Source organism: Panthera uncia (assembly GCF_023721935.1).
Source record: "Panthera uncia isolate 11264 chromosome D3 unlocalized genomic scaffold, Puncia_PCG_1.0 HiC_scaffold_8, whole genome shotgun sequence".
NCBI classification, from domain to species: domain Eukaryota; kingdom Metazoa; phylum Chordata; class Mammalia; order Carnivora; family Felidae; genus Panthera; species Panthera uncia.
This window is the reverse complement of record NW_026057586.1, coordinates 78,488,086-78,506,715: the sequence shown is the minus strand read 5'-3', so window position 1 is coordinate 78,506,715 and position 18,630 is coordinate 78,488,086. Positions and strand designations below refer to the sequence as shown.

At 37.1% G+C, this 18,630-nt stretch overlaps 1 protein-coding gene across 3 annotated transcripts in view; it reads right to left on the bottom strand.

The window, feature by feature from the left end:
• The window catches only part of MED13L (mediator complex subunit 13L), a 304,813-nt gene extending 286,189 nt beyond the window's left edge, over positions 1-18,624 (bottom strand). For all 3 annotated transcript variants that reach the window (XM_049619895.1, XM_049619896.1, XM_049619899.1), the window contains exon 1: positions 18,443-18,624. In XM_049619895.1, coding sequence (XP_049475852.1) covers positions 18,443-18,514 — 72 coding nt within the window. In that variant the 5' untranslated portion in view covers positions 18,515-18,624. The remainder of the gene's footprint in view (positions 1-18,442) is intronic.
• Positions 18,625-18,630: the final 6 nt, after the last annotated feature.

Sequence of the window (18,630 nt, the reverse complement as noted above, 5' to 3'; positions counted from 1 at the left end):
TAACTATGAATCTCTTTTAGAAAGTATGCAATGTTTTTGAAAAAATTATTGTCATGTCTAACTACATCAGAAAATGGTTAATGATTTCTATTTATTAACCTTCACTAAAGGAGAACTCTTGTGAAATTTCTGGGAACTGAACTATTTAATGAAGTTCATTAGTGACATCAGGATGATTTCTTGCCCAAGCGCAGTAACAGGCTAGAAACAGAAATTTCTATCGTTTTCTCTGTATAGCATTGTTAGGGCTGACCAAACATGAAGGGCTCCTTCCTCCATAGTAAAATACAATCTGTATTACTGAGGCAAACAACACGCTTACTTAAAACTTTCCTGAGGTGACTTGGTGGAAGTTTCCTTAAAAAGGAGGGACATTTCCTACTCCTTCCAAACTAGAATGCCACTATGATGACTAGAGTTTGAACAACTATCTTGGACAATAAGCTACTTGTAATAGACTAAGGACAATGGAGTAGTAAGAGCAAGCCTGAGACACTTGATGACTGAGAAGCAACCAAAGCCAGTTCTTAAGTGCCTGCCTCCAGGCCGCTCGTATATAAAAAAGAAATTAATTTTTACCTTGGTTAAGCTATTTGTCTATTTTTTTAATAAATATATGATCACGGTACTACAGTAAGTCATTTTTGATGTAAGCATTTGAGTAAATTAGCTTTTTATGTTTTAAAAACTAAAAGACTAATGAGATGATGGAAGTTTTCTTGAGACTACACAGTTACCTAGGTTTTCACCTTGCCCCCAAAATTTATCAAAACAATAAGCTACTCTACTTTCTCATCTTCCAAATGATTCCTCAATTTGGAATAAAGCAGTCTAAGAGAAAAGAACTCTCCCTATCTGTGGGAAGAAATTTTAAGCTGCATTATTACTCCATTAATCTCTGATGAAACTTGAAAAAAAATGTAAACTATATCATCACTCCATTAATCTCAGGCAAATCTGCATGCTCCAGTGATTTCTACCTTCATGCTTGCTCTATATTATATGGTCCGCACTGTTAATTTTTAAAAGGCTCAGAAAGGAAAGAGACCAGTAGTGCCTGGAATGGCTAGGAAGAGCTTGACAGAAGCCCTACAAGGATTTAGACAGAAGAAAGAAGAGCACACAATACAATGCACTGGTTAAGTGCATCCACGCTCTGAAATCAGTTACAGCTCCATCACTTGGTGGTTGTGTGACACTGGTTAAATTAGTTAAAATTCTTGCCTCGGTTTTTTTATCTGAAAAATGGGAACAGTACTACCTCATCAGGACCTTAATGAGAAAATGCATGTAGCTGGCAAGCAGTTACAGTGTCAGGCATCTCATAAGCACTTTTAGAAACAGCACAAGCTCTAACAATGTATATAACATGTAAAGATCTGACTTGAAATACAGAGTCCTATTAGTGAATGACTGAAATTTTTAAATAGGAAAACAAAAAAGGCTTTTTAGAGATTAAATGCTTTTAAAAAATAAGAAAAGTCACAGAATACATATACCCGTATGTATGAAAAGATGCTCATAGCCTCATTAGAAATGAACAAACTGAAAAATCAAAATACTGAGATTTTTCTTAGAGTGGAAAAACTTTAACTGATAAATTTCACTATAGGCAAGGATAGAAGAAATGCACATTTATATACTGCCCACAGGAATGTAAACTAACATCTTTTTTTAAAATGTAGTTGTAACTATCAAAACTTAATGCATAACTATACTATTACAGAAGAAAAAATTGAACCAATGTTTCTCACAGCTTTTGCTTAAACAACAGTTCATCCATCCTATGATGCAGAATACCAACTGTTTTAAAAACACAGAAAAAAATGAGGGAAAATCTTAAATTTGCTGACTTTAAAATATCTTCAATGTTAAGCAGAAAAGGCATGTTACAGGAAAAGCTGGAGGATTATCCCCCCTGACTTTTTAAACTACAAATATGCCCTTCATAAACAGAATGCATAAACAGGTATAAGAGTGAATTAGAACTGCACACTGATGGAACACGATATTAAACTAAAAAAGCAAGTTACAAAAGAATACAGTATATTTCATTTATAAAAAGCTCAAAAGCGTACAAAACTACATATATGTATGTGCATACACACACACACATCCTAAGCATACATAATTAAAACTTTTTTAAAACTACAGAAAGATACACATACAATTCAGGATAACAGTTACCTCTGAAGGAAGAAGAAAAAGTAGGAAGGAAAAGACACCACAGGACTTCACAGACAATAACGTGTTCTTTTTCTAACTCTGGGTAGTAGGTATGTGGGTGTTCACTGTATCATGATTCTCTCTACCTTATATGTGATTTATACATGCTCCTTTTATCTACTCCGTATGTAATAAAAACAGTTCGAAATTGCATATGTATACAGGCACACAAACATATGCAAAAGAAAAAAGTCTGTAACGATAAAAATTAAACTACCAGTAGTCACCTCCCCATGGGGGTGGGGTAACCTTTTTGTTTTCCTGTTTTATAGTACTGTCTGAATTTGAAACTACACAATTTTTAATTAAATTTATAAAATAAATTAAGACTTTTCCCTTAAAATTATAAAATAATCACAAAAACTGTAACCACATGGAAAATGTGTGAGTGCGTTCAGCTGAATGAAAAACCATATTTATACTGTGATTACCTCTATGTACACAAAAAGGGAACATTAACAAGAATGGAAGAGCCGGGGTAAATCTGATCTAATGGACTGGCTTTCATTTTTCATAGTTTTAATTTCTTGGAAATTTCATTTCGTGGAAGTATTTCACTGGTACCACCTCACTCGGAGAGAAATTAAAGAAAGATGACAGCTGCAAGAAAGCCACCTCTCCTCCTTCAGGGTAGCCAAGTGAAACATCTACCCACATGGGAAGGCTGAATGAGTGACAACCAACCGACAATGGAGAGCACAGGCTGCGCCAGTAAGTGCGCTCAAAACAAGAGGATCCCGCCACACCAAGGAGGTTACATCACAGAGTCTGAAGTGCCTGCATACATGTCAGCGCTCTCCCCGAGCACTAGCACTGCCAGGTAAGGACTTTGGGCAGAGGGAAGGCTCCGGAGCCCAGGGAGCCCAGGAATGGGGCTGAAGAGGGAAAGGGGTACGGAGGGACTGGCAGAGAGATGGAGGAAGGGAAATGTTCCCCATATGAGGTAAAAATAGGCCATGGCATTACAATCATACTCTCAATACCTATAAAAATACTGTACACTCCGAAAGCTAAGTGCTGAAGGAACAAAGAATAGAACGGTAGGAGTAAAACTCTAAAGGAATTCAAAGTTAGAATGAAGAAGAGGCACCAAAGATACACAGTTTTGAGTCTTTACAAAAATATCCTCTCTATTCTTTCCACTTTCCCAACTCCTACAAGTTGGCAATTTCCACAAAGCCAAGAAAAAAAACAGGGTTAAAAGTCCATTTCCTCCACCTACCGAAAATATCACCAATATGAAATATAAACAAAACCTTTAAATAAAAAACTCAAGGGGCGCCTGGGTGGCTCAGTCGGTTAAGCGTCCGACTTCAGCTCAGGTCGTGATCTCACAGTTCGTGGGTTCGAGCCCCCGCGTTGGGCTCCAAGCTGATAGTGCAGAGCCTGGAGTCTCAGTCCCTCCCTCTCTCTCTCTCTCTCTCTGCCCCTCCCCTACTCACACTGTTTTGTTTTTGTTTTTTTCTCCTCTCTCTCTCAAATAGTAAATAAATTAAAAAAAAAAAAAAACTCAATGAAAACATCTCAAACAGATTTGCAGACAAAATATGTAATCTGCTTCCTGAGTTTACCACTATCAAAAACAGAGGCTCTACGTAACAAACGCTATGTAATAGCCAATTGCTGTTAGGGTGCCTGCACCTCTATTTTCCTTCTTCCCATCAGGGTTTCTCCATGTCCATTCCGATCATCAAAATTTCATGAGCTCTTCCTCTGCCAAAATATTAACTCCACTTCCGACCACCACCATCACCACCTACACCTCTCCAAAGGCCCTTTACCAACCACCCATCAGCCTTGACTTCTCCCTTCTTCCCTACTTTTTTCCTCCACCTCTCCTTTCTCTTATAAATCTCATTCTCAATTTAAGAAAGAAATCTTATTCTCGCTGCCTCAAATCTTTTCTGAAAACAGCTTATAAATAATGTTTGTTTTTACCCTCTTTTCACTACCCCGGCCTTTTTTTGCCCTGAGCTCTGTCCATAATTAATTTTAAAACTTTTGAGTTCTGTAGGACTTAACAGCAAGAACCCAGGCTCAGTGAATACTTTCATATACACATCCATGATCAAAGCATAAGTCTTCTGCTAACAACTAGAACATGGATGCTGCCAACTCTGCCTCTTTCTTTTACATATACAAGAATGCAAATGCCATAAAACCAAGGACACATCTGTTTGCCATTTGGTTCCTCTCCCAGGACATATGTAATTGGTCACCAAGTACTATCAATTGTACCTCCAAAATATTACTTGATTCCATTTCTTTCTCTCCATTCCTACTAGCCCTGTGTGATTTCTCATATCTAGCCTACTCTAAGAGCATTCCCTCTGCCTTTGATTTCTCCCTATTACAATCTACACTCCAAGAGTCCACATGAGTTTTCTATCTGAAACATAAATCTGATCATGTCATGAACCCCCTTAAAATCCTTCAGGTGTTCCCTAGGTGTATACAGAATAAACTTCCAGCTTCTTGACGTCATCCAATCTGACATCAAATATCACCTTTCAGTCCTGTCACCCATCTATAAAAGACTAGGCATTAGATAAAAAAATAAGTATATTTAATGAAAGAATAATTTACAAGAAAGCCCAGAAATGCTGTATGACTTATTATTTATGTAATTGACAAACTTATTCATCTTAACCATATAATATTAGTACTGAGCTCAAACTTTTACAAAATAAAGTTCTTTTCTTTTTTAATCACTGCTCTTTTTAAAATTTTTTCAATATTTATTTATTTTTGAGAGAGATAGAGTGCGAGCAGGGGATGGGCAGAGCGAGGAGACACAGAAGCCGAAGCAGGATCCAGGCTCTGAGCTGTCAGCACAGAGCCTGACATGGAGCTCTAACTCAGGAACCACAAGATCAATGACCTGAGCCAAAGTCGGACGCTTAACCAACTGAGCCACCCAGGCGCCCCAAATAGTTAAAGGTCTATCCCTATAATCTATTAAAACTGGGTTGAGTAGTTTAACACATTTCTATTTTCAATTCCAATATTAAAATGTAAGGTGGATCACAAGGAATCTAAATCAATAGTAATTTTCTAAAATAAGTGTTAACATTTATTACCAAATTTCTCAGTTTTCTTTTGGAAAGTGTTAAATTCAGCTTTTTGGGTTAAAAAGTGCATCACACCTACCGTATGAGAAAGCCTGGCAACAAAAATCAAAGCTCCTTTAGAAGGTAAGTGTCTACCTTTGTGAGTTTCGTTCATTTTCCACCTAGAATATTTCTTGAGATTACCAAATAAACTACCAAAATAAGCTATTTATCCTAACAGATTCATTAGAAAACTTTCCTAAAAACAATATTTCTTCTTCAAATCAAATTCATAAAATTTACTAAAGAAGTCAGTTTATTAGCTTACACATATCAAAGTATGAGTTCTCATGAGAACCATTCCACTGTTTAATTAAATGTTACAGGATCTTGCAGACAGATTCAAGAATAGCACCATCTGTCTGGGTTACAAAGCTCAGTTTCACCATGGTATCACCAAACAGCAACAAAATATCATTTTCATACATATCTCTCTCAAGTACTTTATAGACAACTAATGAGTTTAATCTATTTGGGATCAAGACAGTTGATTCAATCCAAGCAGATGATTACACTTTGTATATAAACCAATATACTTTGAAAAAGTTTTTAGCAACTAAAGTTTAGTTAAAAACTTACATTTCAAAAGATAAATATTTATGGCCTTCAGCAGCTGAGATGTGGATTTATGCTCTGGTGTAACTTCTAAATGTTAAACTGCTAAGGTCTTTTACAAATTTGTAAAATTAAAAAGTGCCTGTTGTTGAGAATAATTATCATGGAAGTAAATTTTCCCAAAATATCTGTAACTCTGGGATTATAACACCCTATTTTGACAGGATTAATTCCTTTTTGTTGATGTGAAAAGAACTTAAAAGAGAATTATAAACTCATCCATGTTATCTGAAAACCATAAAAACAAAGCTGAGAAAATTTTCATTACATTCCTGAAACCAAAAATAGAAAACACTTGCCACTGTAACTTTTAATCTAAGAAACTAACACAGGCATGACAGTTATAGTCAAAATATTCTCTCCACCTCCCCTCCACTGAATACTACGGCAGACCACAATAAAGTGAAATCCTAAATACACATGAGTGCCATGTCCTAATCTTCACCAGTGGAAGGACTGCTGAAAGAGCATTTCTGGAATATACAATGGCTTACTAGGTAGTCTCAGATGCGTAAAGCAACAGGAAAAGGCAAAGGTAAAAACTTTGGTCTCAGAGACCAAACTTTCTGTGAAAATCTTAAAAGATTATCTCAACAGGATACTTTTACTCATTGCAGGCTTCTCTTCATGATCACTTCAGTTTCACTAAAAATGGACCTCAGGAAGACATCTGACATTTGCCAGACAGACAGAGGGCAATTCTACTCAACTCTACTCCCCCTTCAGGATAATTTGCCTTGATCCCCAAAAAGCAAAAATCCCACCTCCACTTAATTTGTCCCAGTATCCAGTCTTACCAATCAATGTACCACTAAAGCCATCTTCATTGAAACTGTCTGGAAAAAAACAAACAAACAAAAACATTGAAACACTAGACTTAGAACCTGGGAGGCAAATGTACACAAGCAAGGAAGAAATTCTCAGCACACATCTACAATGCATGTATGCCAATATATCCAAAAGTAGAGTTCTTCCTAGGGTTTCTGTTCATCATCCATGAACCCCACCATAAGTACTAAACTGCTGACTTGGGCAACAATTTAGAGCGAAAAGCAGAACACAGTAAATTACACAGAAAGAAGACACTGACCAAAGAAGCATCCTTTAAAATAAGATTTTCTAGAGTGGCTGACTAAACTCTAAAAGCAATTGCGAAGGAAAAGGACCAAAAAAATACTGGACAACAGCACTGGTATTTGATCCATTTCAAGGAGGCTTACTTTGAAGAGCACCTCTCATTTGGGCAGATGTGTGTGGGTTCTGGTATGACTAGCTCAGAATCAGTTTTATAATTTTGAAGTACACAACTTAAGAAAATAACATCTGACCTACCTAAAAATGACCAGTAAATGAAAATTTAAAAATAAAGATGGCTGATTGCAACAAGCACATCAAGTAAAATGCAAAATGTTTAGCTAAAACCTTATTTTAACTTATTCAGGCTCAAACTGAATATATTTAATCTTTGAATATAAAAAGCACTCGGGGCACCTGGGTGGCTCAGTCGGTTGAGCATCCAACTTCAGCTCAGGTCAGGATCTCGCAGTTCCTGAATTTGAGCCCCGCTTCGGGCTCTGTGCTGACAGCTCAGAGCCTGGAGCCTGTTTCAGATTCTGTGTCTCCCTCTCTCTGCCCCTTCCCCGCTCACACTCTGTCTCTCAAAAATGAATAAACATTAAAAAAATTAAAAAATTTAAAAAAGGCACTCAAGCTACAACTGAGATTGTCCCCACTTCCTTCACACATATTCATTTCTTGTATCTGCATCTTTTATTTGAGAGGTTTTACTCTTTTCCAGTGCTAACCCTACCCATCACTGGGGTTCCTGATAACCATCTCCAGCCAGACTCCTTTCATCAATTAACAACTGTTCTTTTACCTTCCACCTTTCTTTCGGCCTCTCCACTATTGTTGCTTCCAAGTCCACAAACACATATGAGGCTCTCACATTCTAAAAAATTTCCTTCAACAGGGCACCTCAGTGGCTCAGTCCGTTAAGCATGGGACTTCAGCTCAGGTCACGATCTTGCTGTTCATGAGTTCGAGCCCCGCATCAGGCTCTGTGCTGACGGCTCAGAGCCTGGAGCCTGCCTCTAATCCTGTGTCTCCCTCTCTCTCTGCCCACCCCCCTCAAAAATAAACATTAAAAATTTTTTTTAAATCCACCTTTCAATCTCTTACCCTCCCCACTCCCACATCCCTGCTTATTTCACAATGAAGCTTTTTTGGCTGAAAAGTGTACCATCCATTCATTCCACAACCCACTAGAATCCAGATTCTATCCTCAACAGTCAAATGTAACAATTTCAATTGAGTACCAAGCCATCCCAACAGCAAACTTCCTCATCTTTCACTCCTTACCTCTTCCCTTCAAGGTCTACCACAATTGTCTCTGAAAATCATGACTATTCTCTTAATTTTTACTGCACAGAAAGCAAATTATAGTCTACTTTAAAGTACATATAATACATACATTCATGACTTAAATGACTAGGCTTCATCAGAAGTAATCCTGGGCCAAAATCTAATTTGTTTTAAATTTAAAGAGGGACGGGTTACACAGTTCAACAATTCTAGTTTGTCTATGTAAGAGAGCAATCCTAGAAAGGCTTTTAAACACATTATTAAATGCAGTACCGTTTAAGACACTTGTTTCTCCTCAATTCATTTCTCATAAGTTTCTATACGGTCTTGGATTATCTCCCGCTTTTAGTTTCATATCCCATCTGCTCACTTCAGATTCACGTCTGTCCAGTTTCTGAAATATTTGTCACTTTAGTCATTAGCATTTTGCGTAATATAGCACTGTTTTTTTTAAAGTTCAGAACTGATTTTAGAAAACTGATTATTTTAACATCACCATTTCTTAATTCAAATTGGCCTGCCCACACTTCAAATTTTCCACCTAACAAAAATTAGATTTCAGTAAGTTTTGTAATTTTTTAAAAGGAAACCAAGAACCAAGACCATGAATTAGAAGTACTCTCTACATGCCACTTCAGCACATATTCTCGAGGACAGACTCAGAGTTGTCGCCTGAACTTCCAAAGAACGTCCTTTCCGTTCCTCTCTAGCAATACTGTCAAGATCCAGTTTAAAACTCCCCTTCTAAGTTTTTCTGGTACAAGGTCAACGGTGTTCTTCCTCTGCACTCACCACACAGCATCTTAGAAATTAAACAGTACATGTAGGTCTTCTTCCCCACATATCAGAGCATTAGCCCTTTTGCAAGCCCAAGCCAGATTTCAATCATTACTGATGTATATACATCATCAAAAAATGAATTCTGTAAGTCCCAAATTTCTCAGACATAACATATGAGAAATTAACATTTCTAAATTCTGGTTTATTGGCTAGCCCATCCAATCAACTCCCATTCTCTTTTTCATTTCATTAGGGCTCAGAAGTCCTCATTTACCAAACTCTAGTGGTGAGTGAAGGAGAAAAGGTAAGGAAAGAAGCTAAAGGACAAAGAAATACAAAATCTTTTCCTGATGACATCACAGGACCTGTGGAACTTTATTCTCAAAGTTTAAATGAAAGTATATCGGGGCGCCTGGGTGGCTCGGTCGGTTAAGTGTCCGACTTCGGCTCAGGTCATGATCTCGCGGTCTGTGAGTTCGAGCCCCGCGTCGGGCTCTGTGCTGACAGCTCAGAGCCTGGAGCCTGTTTCGGATTCTCTGTCTCCCTCTCTCTCTGCCCCTCCCCTGTTCACACTCTGTCTCTCTCTGTCTCAAAAATAAATAAACGTTAAAAAATTAAAAAAAAAAAAAAAAAAAAGAAAGTATATCAAAGAGGAAGCAGCAACAGATCCCTACAGGAAGGGAAAATTCTTCCCATGGGTCGGGCGGGGCCATCTGCACCTCTCAACACCCTCCTCAAGCCTCTATCCGATAGCAGTCCTCTCTCCAAGGCCTAGAAAAGGGTCTAGCTGCTGGGCGGTCCTCACTCCCCCTCTGCCTGGGGCCAAGAAGGGCTTTTTAGGGAGTGCCTGCTCTGACTGTCAGCACTGCACAATCAGAGGAACCGTACTCCTGACATTCTAAATAGGAACAATAAATGTAAGTTCATTCCCATAAAAATGCTGCCATAAATAACACAAGTAATCAAGTACACTACAACATAAATAAGCTAACAATCATTTGCAGCAACAGAAGATTAAGTTTTTACACGGGGGGAAAAACTCAGAAATTAACTTTTTCTAATATTTTAGAATGCTGAAGAACACCTCATATGTAAAATTTTACACCTCTGGACAAAAACTTTGGACACTTATTCATATTCAACTTACTAATACAAAAACTACAGTTGGGGGTAGGGGAATTCACTCCTTCAACAAGGTCTAAACAATATTTTTAGATGTTGCTGCATTATTAAATGGAAAATAGAAATTAGCCAGTAGTTGAAAATATATACTTTGTTCAAAACATAGTAAGGGTTGTGACATGTTTGTCAGACTAAAACATGATTTAGTCTTTAAGAAGAAAAAGATATTTATTGAGTACTGTTTCTGACATTCCCTGAGACAAATCTCAAAATGTTAATAGAACTGCTATTTAAAGTTCAAAGAGCACTCTGGAGCTGCCAAGGAATTAATAGCTTAAACTACCAAGTAAGAGCCACAGTTCAATTTCTAGGCTTAGCCAGTCATAGCTTAGGGTTTGAGCAAAATCATTCAGCATATTAAAGACACACGACACACCTGTGAATCATATATACATGTGAAAACTTGGAACAAAGACAAATTTCAAGTTTTTATTCTCAATAGTGGCTTATTTATGAGGAAAGACACAAGAACAATTTAATCTTCTGCTCCCCCAAAACAAGGACAAATACAACATAACTGCCATACTTAAAACAACTAATTTTGCCATTCCAATTTCCTAGTGAACTGCCTAGGGCTACTCTCTGACTTGTTATTTGTTGTAAGTCTCTTCCTATTAAAGGACATTATCTACTCTTTCCTTAAAAGGTACCCAAAATGATTTTTCATACTTCCTGCCCACCATATTTCCATCAAGTTTATAGACTGAGAAACTGAGGCACATAACCATCATGCGACCAACCTGATCAGACTAATCAGTCACTAATAAAAAATGTGAATACCACTCAACTTTCCCCGATACCATCCACTGTCCATTTTACTGGACTCATCAAAGGGAATCCTAAAATGAAGGTTGAGCAAAAGCCCTCCTTTAGAGCTTCAAGAACAAAAATGAAGAAATTCTGATCAAGCCCCAAACAAAATCTCTAACAGGTTCCAAAATTGACAGGTTGCCTACCACACTCCAGAAAACTAAATACTGACTTCCTATTCCTCTGAGGTATGGAAAGCGCACATCTCTCGATCAGATGTGGAATTCTCTTCAAAAACCATTAGAACTCATCTAAGATGTTACCAAGCCACAGTACATACAGCCTAGATAACATATATTCAGAATACAGAGCTAAAAATCTAAGTTCAAAGAAAAAATAACATACTTAGGATCAGGACCTAAATGAGCAATGAGAACTCTCTTAGGAATAAAAGAGAGTAATGTCCATTAATTCATTCATTTAACGAATAGTTAAAGAGCGCCCAACTATAAAGAGAATGCCAGCATGATTTAGACAGGGTCACTGCCCTACAAAACCTCAGGTGCGTATCAGAGATACATAGAAGAAGGTTCGTATACGGAGCAAGAGGAACTAGTTCGGCCAGGGAGAGTCAGGGAAAGCTTCACAGAGGAGGTGACATTTGACCTACTTAAAAGATGAGGAGGACTGTGCCAGGCGTGTACAGACACAAAAACAAACAAACAAACAAACAACTAGGAGCTGATTCCTGAGTCAGATATACACATGTTTTTCCTTACTTCTCTTTAGGACATTAAAATTCAATCATGAGAATTGCCAACACAAAATGTTTTTTCACACCAATTATACTCTTTTGAATACTTTACTTATTAGCTCTCAAATTAAACCCAGATGGATTTAATCATCTTTCCTATTTAATGAAATAATGTAGAACTCTATGAGGAAGCTCCATGTGTCTTACACAAAAATACTTCCTCAGAAACTTGTCAACTGGGGGAACTTGTCTTTAGGGGAAAAAACTGTAACAGTTTTCATGTAATTTAATACTTTTTAGATGATCAACCTTTTACATTTCCACTCAATATTTAAAAATTCTATTCACAATTCTGTATTTTATACATATTGCATATTTTACATATTTCCTCAAATTTAAATATCAAATGTCTTAAATATATCCAATTAATGCAATGACTCAGAACAAATTACAATGTAATTATTAAAGAGATCTAATGATAAATGAGAAAAGAATATTTACCTGCAAGTTTACCTAATTCTTTTTATCTTCCCCTTTCCATTTTTTAAGTCAAAGTTACAAATCAGAACTACACAAAATAAAGACATAAATGAAACTTTAATATAATCAACTCAGGAGGCTCCTTTAACAGTAATGGAATTTCGCCGTACTGGAAAAGTACAAAATGTAGAAAGCTGTCAACCAGGGCTCTGTGGTATTTCACAGTAGCAAAAATATGGTTTTAGTAAGATTCTACCACAATTCACCTAGAATTAGAAAATAAACATTAAGAAATATACATAATAAACCAGAGTACAGAAATGACAATGACCTAACATTTTCCCTTGGACACAAGTGATCTCCTAATTCTCATCTAGAAAGAAAGGGGGGGGGGGGGGGGAGTCACCTTTCCTATTTTTTTCCAGACTAGAATCCAAATGTACTCTGAAAGACATTTTATTAGCTTAAAAAAGGAAAACAACTCTGTTCCAACAAACATAACTAAAGCATGCTAATATAAATGCAAGCAAAACAGGAGTTCCTAAAAGAACACTATGATAGCCAACTTATGGGGATAAAAATCTAATTTATACTAAATGAGTTTTAATAGTAAAGAACAAAACATTGTAGTAGAGTAAGGGAACTGTCTGAAACACCAACCACAACATTTTAAAACTTTTTATATCAACTAAAGAAAGGATAGAAAACTATGTTAATGTACATAAGTGACTTTATACTAAACAAAAATTGGGCACGCATACATATTTCATTCATGTAAATGAGTCTGAATTTACAATTCCTCGTTTATGTTAATATTTACCAAGATTAATGGAAAATCATCTCCCTTATGTAATGAAGTGAATTCCCCCAACAGAACAAAGCTAACACCTTCAAATCTTTCAAATAAACAATGAAAGCACATACTATAAAAGGAAATTATCTGAACAGGATCAGAAAGAAGTTAAATGATTCAAGAGGGGAAAAGAGTCCTAAATTCCAAGAACACATTACAAATATTGATTCATTAATTCCAAAACTCTAAGCAAGTCCTATGAAACAAATGTGCATGCGTGCCTGTGTGCGTGTTTGTGAATTTTTTTAATTATACCCCACAGCACATTCTCAGGCTACCTAATTACCTCACTTTGCAATGCATTAAATGTTACTTCTCAAAATAGGAATGTTTATAAAATAACAAAATAGAAATTGTGGTGGTCACCACTACACAACAGTTTTTAAAGCAGATGAGCACACATTTTAAACAAACAACACTGATATCAATGTTGCAGAAATTCTTTTTCTCAATTTTTAATAAGTAGCCTGCAATGTACATTTCAGTAATAATACCCAACATTCAACCCTATTATTAATTTTTCGCAACTTTGTGTACTCTCTCTCACTGGCTAGCTTCTATGAAATAAACATACTACCCACTTCCGGGGGGGGGGGGGGGGGGACATCAGTACCTTCTACTACTGAAGGAGGGACCATTATTATTCTCTTGTATCAAAAAATAAGTCATTTCAGAAAAATAGTCTATCTCTGAATCAAACTTGGAGAGACAACTGTATTAACTGTTCATTAAAAAAAATACAGATAAGCAATCTTTTTACTATTTACATTGAGTTTCAACTCAATTTTAAATAATCTGACAAACATAACTACAGAATTACTTATCTTTTGCAAATGGTTTTCTTAATCTCTAGCATATAGTACAAACTGGTGACAGAGTATCTTCTTTATTAATCTCAAGAGTAGAGATCTCTGGAAGTGTTTGATGAATACAATTAACTCACAATTAACGAGGCCAAATTAGCCACTGAACAAAAGAGATGAATCCATTTTTCCATACCTAATTAATCCACTACTATAACTTAATGTTAGTTAAAGGAATGCCTTGAGATTTTTTTTTTTTTTCAAATAAATACCTAATACAATTATGGAAAAAAATGACCAAAACACTCCAAAGAAAATGCTAAGCTATATAAGCACCTGGGATAAACTCAATAAACACTTATAGTCCTAAAGGCACCCTCAGGCCTTTATTCTCACAAAGAAGAAAAGAGTCCCAACCTAACTTCCTCTCACTGAGCACTTCAAGCAGTAACACAGCAACATTACTTTGTAGCAGCATACAAGTCTTAGGTACATTTTCTCTTTAAAATTATGAACTCATCACACGTGCAAATGGCTCTTTAAAACGGTCCAGTAAACTGCTACACTATGCCTTAAATTGCTGTCTATTATGTACTTAAAAATATTTACTAGCAATTGGAGGTTAATATGGCAACTATTACCGGGTGGCAATTATTGCTATTAAAAATATATAAATACTGTTAACACCATGTGCTACTAACAACAAAATGCTGAACAGAAAACATAAATTAGCAAATTATAAATATTTTCATTAAAGAAAATAAACCATCATGAAAAAAAGATGCTTTAAGTTTAAATACTAAAATTGGCAACTGCGATGAAAAAATACACTGTGTATATATATTTTGGCACTTGAGAAGATGAGAGAAATCATTCCCTTTTCCTCATTTTCTACTCCCAGTCCTCCCCATTTAGGTCTAGCAAGAGATCCCAAAGTTTCTATACTTAGAACTATCTTCCCTCTCTGCAAAAAAATAAATCTCTTAAGAAAAAAGAAAGCAGGTCAACAACGGATTACCTTAAAGCTTCAAATACAAAAGTAATGGTCCTTCACAGGAATTATGTACTGATATGTATATGTGTGTTTCAACTCAGGGAGGGAGAATTTGATATCATCACCTAATTACCCCCTAGTCAGGAAGATTCTAAGCAAATAAAACAACGTGAATGTGGAACATAAACTTAAGAGATAAATCACTGCAACTCAAAGAGTATAAACTTAAATCTAGTTAAAGGACACAAAATCACTTTCCTCCATATGATCTCAATAGAGAAACAAAACTAAAGATATATTTATATCTGGATATTATGTCTTCCCTCAAAAGTGAGTTGACACAGCATAGGGTGCACCGTTACACTTTCCAAAAAGGCAGATTTAACACACTTAACTGAATTAAAACTGAGTGAATATGTAACAAGGGTCTCCCGAAATGTGACGGACAGCATGAGAAAACAGTTTTGAGTCACAAAGGTAACAGCAAGGCCTGCTTTTAATGCAGCAGTTACAAATCTCACAATGTTAAGAATAAGAAACACACACAATAACCCATATCATATAAACACAATGGCATTTTTCACATGTTAGGAAATGGGGGTGGGTGACAGAAAATCTGGGAAATCTGATGCCATGCAGTAGAAAATCAGAAAGCAAAACAAGAACAAAAATCTAAAGGCAGTTGATTGCACAACTTTTGCTAAGCTATAATGAATACTTCAAGGTAATAGAAAGTGGGTGGATCATTAGTGTGGTACAGAACTTTAATCTCTAGTTTATATTTCAATCCACATTAACATGAGTATCTAAGTAAATTCTCTATAAACAATACTTTTCTCTGCTCAAAAAAAGTGCAAACCAAAAAGAAAAAAAAGCATGCTATTAAAAAAAAAGCACATAAGAATTCTTGTAATACACGCTTTGTTTTAAACAAGAGACAATTTTATCTCCTTTGGAATTAACTATTCTATACAATGTACTTTAGATAATATATTTTTAATATACTAGGTTGCTACTGTATCTAATTTCCAAGGAAAACTCTTCATGTGGAATGAGCAAAAATTTACATTATCAGCAGTTTTTTAACTGATTCTATATTTAAAAAAACACAGCACCTTATGCACCCTCCACATACAGGAGAATGTAGACAATTCTACAGACTTCAAAAAAAAAAAAGGCCAACCCATGCATTTCTTCAGTTCTGCATTTCAAAGTTGCCACCTAATGAGTAATTTTGCATATGTGTGTATGTGTGTGTATTTTTTTTCCCAAAACTCAATTATTCCTGGTTTTAAAAGGTTCAGGAGAGAAATACCCAAAGCACAAACCTTTAGTCAGTCATAAACACAAAATCCTCTCCTATAAAATTGTTTGTTCCTCCAAAAGAATCTAAAGCATCTTATCTCTTTAACATTATCATCTGTACTTAAGCTTTTGGGGGCGGGGGGAAAAACATAAAAGGTATGCTATATCCTAAAGGCTGGCTACACATATAATACAGTTTCATTGGTCTAAAATATCTGCTGTATATAAATTAGCCACATATACACAAGCCATTACCAGTCAGAATGATATATGGTAATTTCGGGGCTCTCTCCTCACTAATATTGGTCTACTTGGTTATTTTAATTACCTGTTAAAGTGTCAATGTGGTCTCCAGCCACCAAACAAAAACCATTTTAAATACCCCTTAATCAATATGTTTGCTAATCTATTAAAGTCTCTGAATCTGACTGATACTAAATGATACACTCGGGGAGAGAAAAGAGACAAAATGAATTCCATTCCCATATGTCAAAAGATCAAGGGAAAATTATCACAGTACAAAGAGGAAGAATTGCAACTTATAATTGAATTTTAAGACTAAATATCTAAATAAAAATGTTGGAAGAAAAAAACTGACCTGATCTATACTATAATGAAAGCTATGTCATTAGATACCATGTCATTCTTTGTAGGTAAAAATCATGTGTTTTGATATTTTTTATCTGCATAAGGAAATATTTAGCAAAATAACACTTCCATTTGAAAAGTTGGCAAGAATCTGTATTTCCCCACTAGTCTCAAAGAAAAAAAAAAAAAGCATGTATGCTACCCATAATTAAATGTAACTAATTACAATTTGAACACTAAATTATTTATCCAGTGTAATTGTAAACAAGGATTAACAGGAAATAATGCTTCTATCTTCTGCAGAGGTTATAGAAAACAATTTCCAAAATGCACGCTCTCCAAATGCAGGCCCCCTAAAAAGGGTACATAACTTAAAATAAGTTGGTTTTTTTTTTTTTAAGGCTAAATTAAACAAACCGTTCAGCCAATTTTCCAATTATATTCTACGCTCGAAACATAATTGCCTTACATCTGTTTACAAATCTTTGCTCAATATTTAAACAAATTCGTAGTCTCCCGGGCACATAGCTATACATACAGTAACTCATACACAAAGCACATATTTAAAGACCACGCACTGCAATTATTAGCCTAAACGCCAGGTTTAACAAGGTGAATGTTTTCAGAGCTAGGTAATACGACCCAATAAAAAGCAAAGATGGCATTTACCACCAAATGTCACTGCCACCGCCAGGAAAAGAGTTGCTGGAGCCCTATACATTTTTAATTTCGATGAATCTAGACGTCGTCGTCGGATGCCAGGCTTCCAGGAGAACAATTGACACCCTCACTGCTTCAAGATTAAGGCAGGCGATTTCAAATCCGAAGGAAAAGTTGTCAATTATCAGAGAGAGAGCGCGAGAGAGGCGAAGGCAGATAAAAGCGATGTTATCAAACCGCCCAGCTTGTTGCTTTTGTGTGTGTGTGTGGATTCGTTGTTAGGATAGAGAAAAGAGTTTTTAAAAGACACAGGAGGAGAGAAAGAAGAAAAAGCCTTCTCCACCTTCCGTCGGCTCGGTGCAATGGCTTTACGGCTCTCCAGCGTAGTAAGCCCCGAGAGGCAGGCGGCTGTCGATGTTTACAATCGCGGGAGCTTCGGGTGCAAGAGTCCTTTACTGACACAATCGCATTCAATCAACTGTTTTCGGGCAAAATTGCAGGTGTCATTATGGAATTAAAAAAAAAAAAATTCAAAAGGCGGGCGGGGGGCCGGCCAACCCGCCAAGGGGGGGAAAGGCTGCTTATCGCGGGCGCGGGCAGAAAAAGGCAATGCCTTGTGCTGTTAGGAAAAAAAAAAAAAAAAAACGGGGGAAAAGGGGAGGGGAAGGGGGGTGTGATTGCAACAGAGGGTGGGCGTTCGAAGTGCGACCCAGAATCCGCAGCTTTGAGACTTCCACATGCAAATTCCACGCCGAGCGCCGCGCTCACAAATGATTTTTAAAGAGCCAAATAAACACTGGATGGGATCCAAGGCGAGGGAGAGACGATCCAAAAGGGGGAGAATCGGCGAGAGGCGAACGGCGGGGAGAGACGAGGGAGGGGCGAAGTCCCGGCGGCGGGAGGAGAAAGTTGGTCGGCGGCGGAGGTCGGGGACCCCCCCCCCAGCTCAGCCCCCCTCCCCGCAGCCCGGCTACTCACCAGCGAGAAGAGGTTGGAGTGACAATCCTCCAGGCTCGCCCCGTTCGCCACCCAGTTCGCTGCCGCAGTCATGATCCTCCGCGAGCCCGGCCGCCAGAGCGGGGCATGTCGGAGCGAGGCGTCCGAGGCGAGGCCGGGCCGGGCGGCGGCGCCTCGCCGGGGAGCGTGGGGCGGCCGGGCCGCCGCCG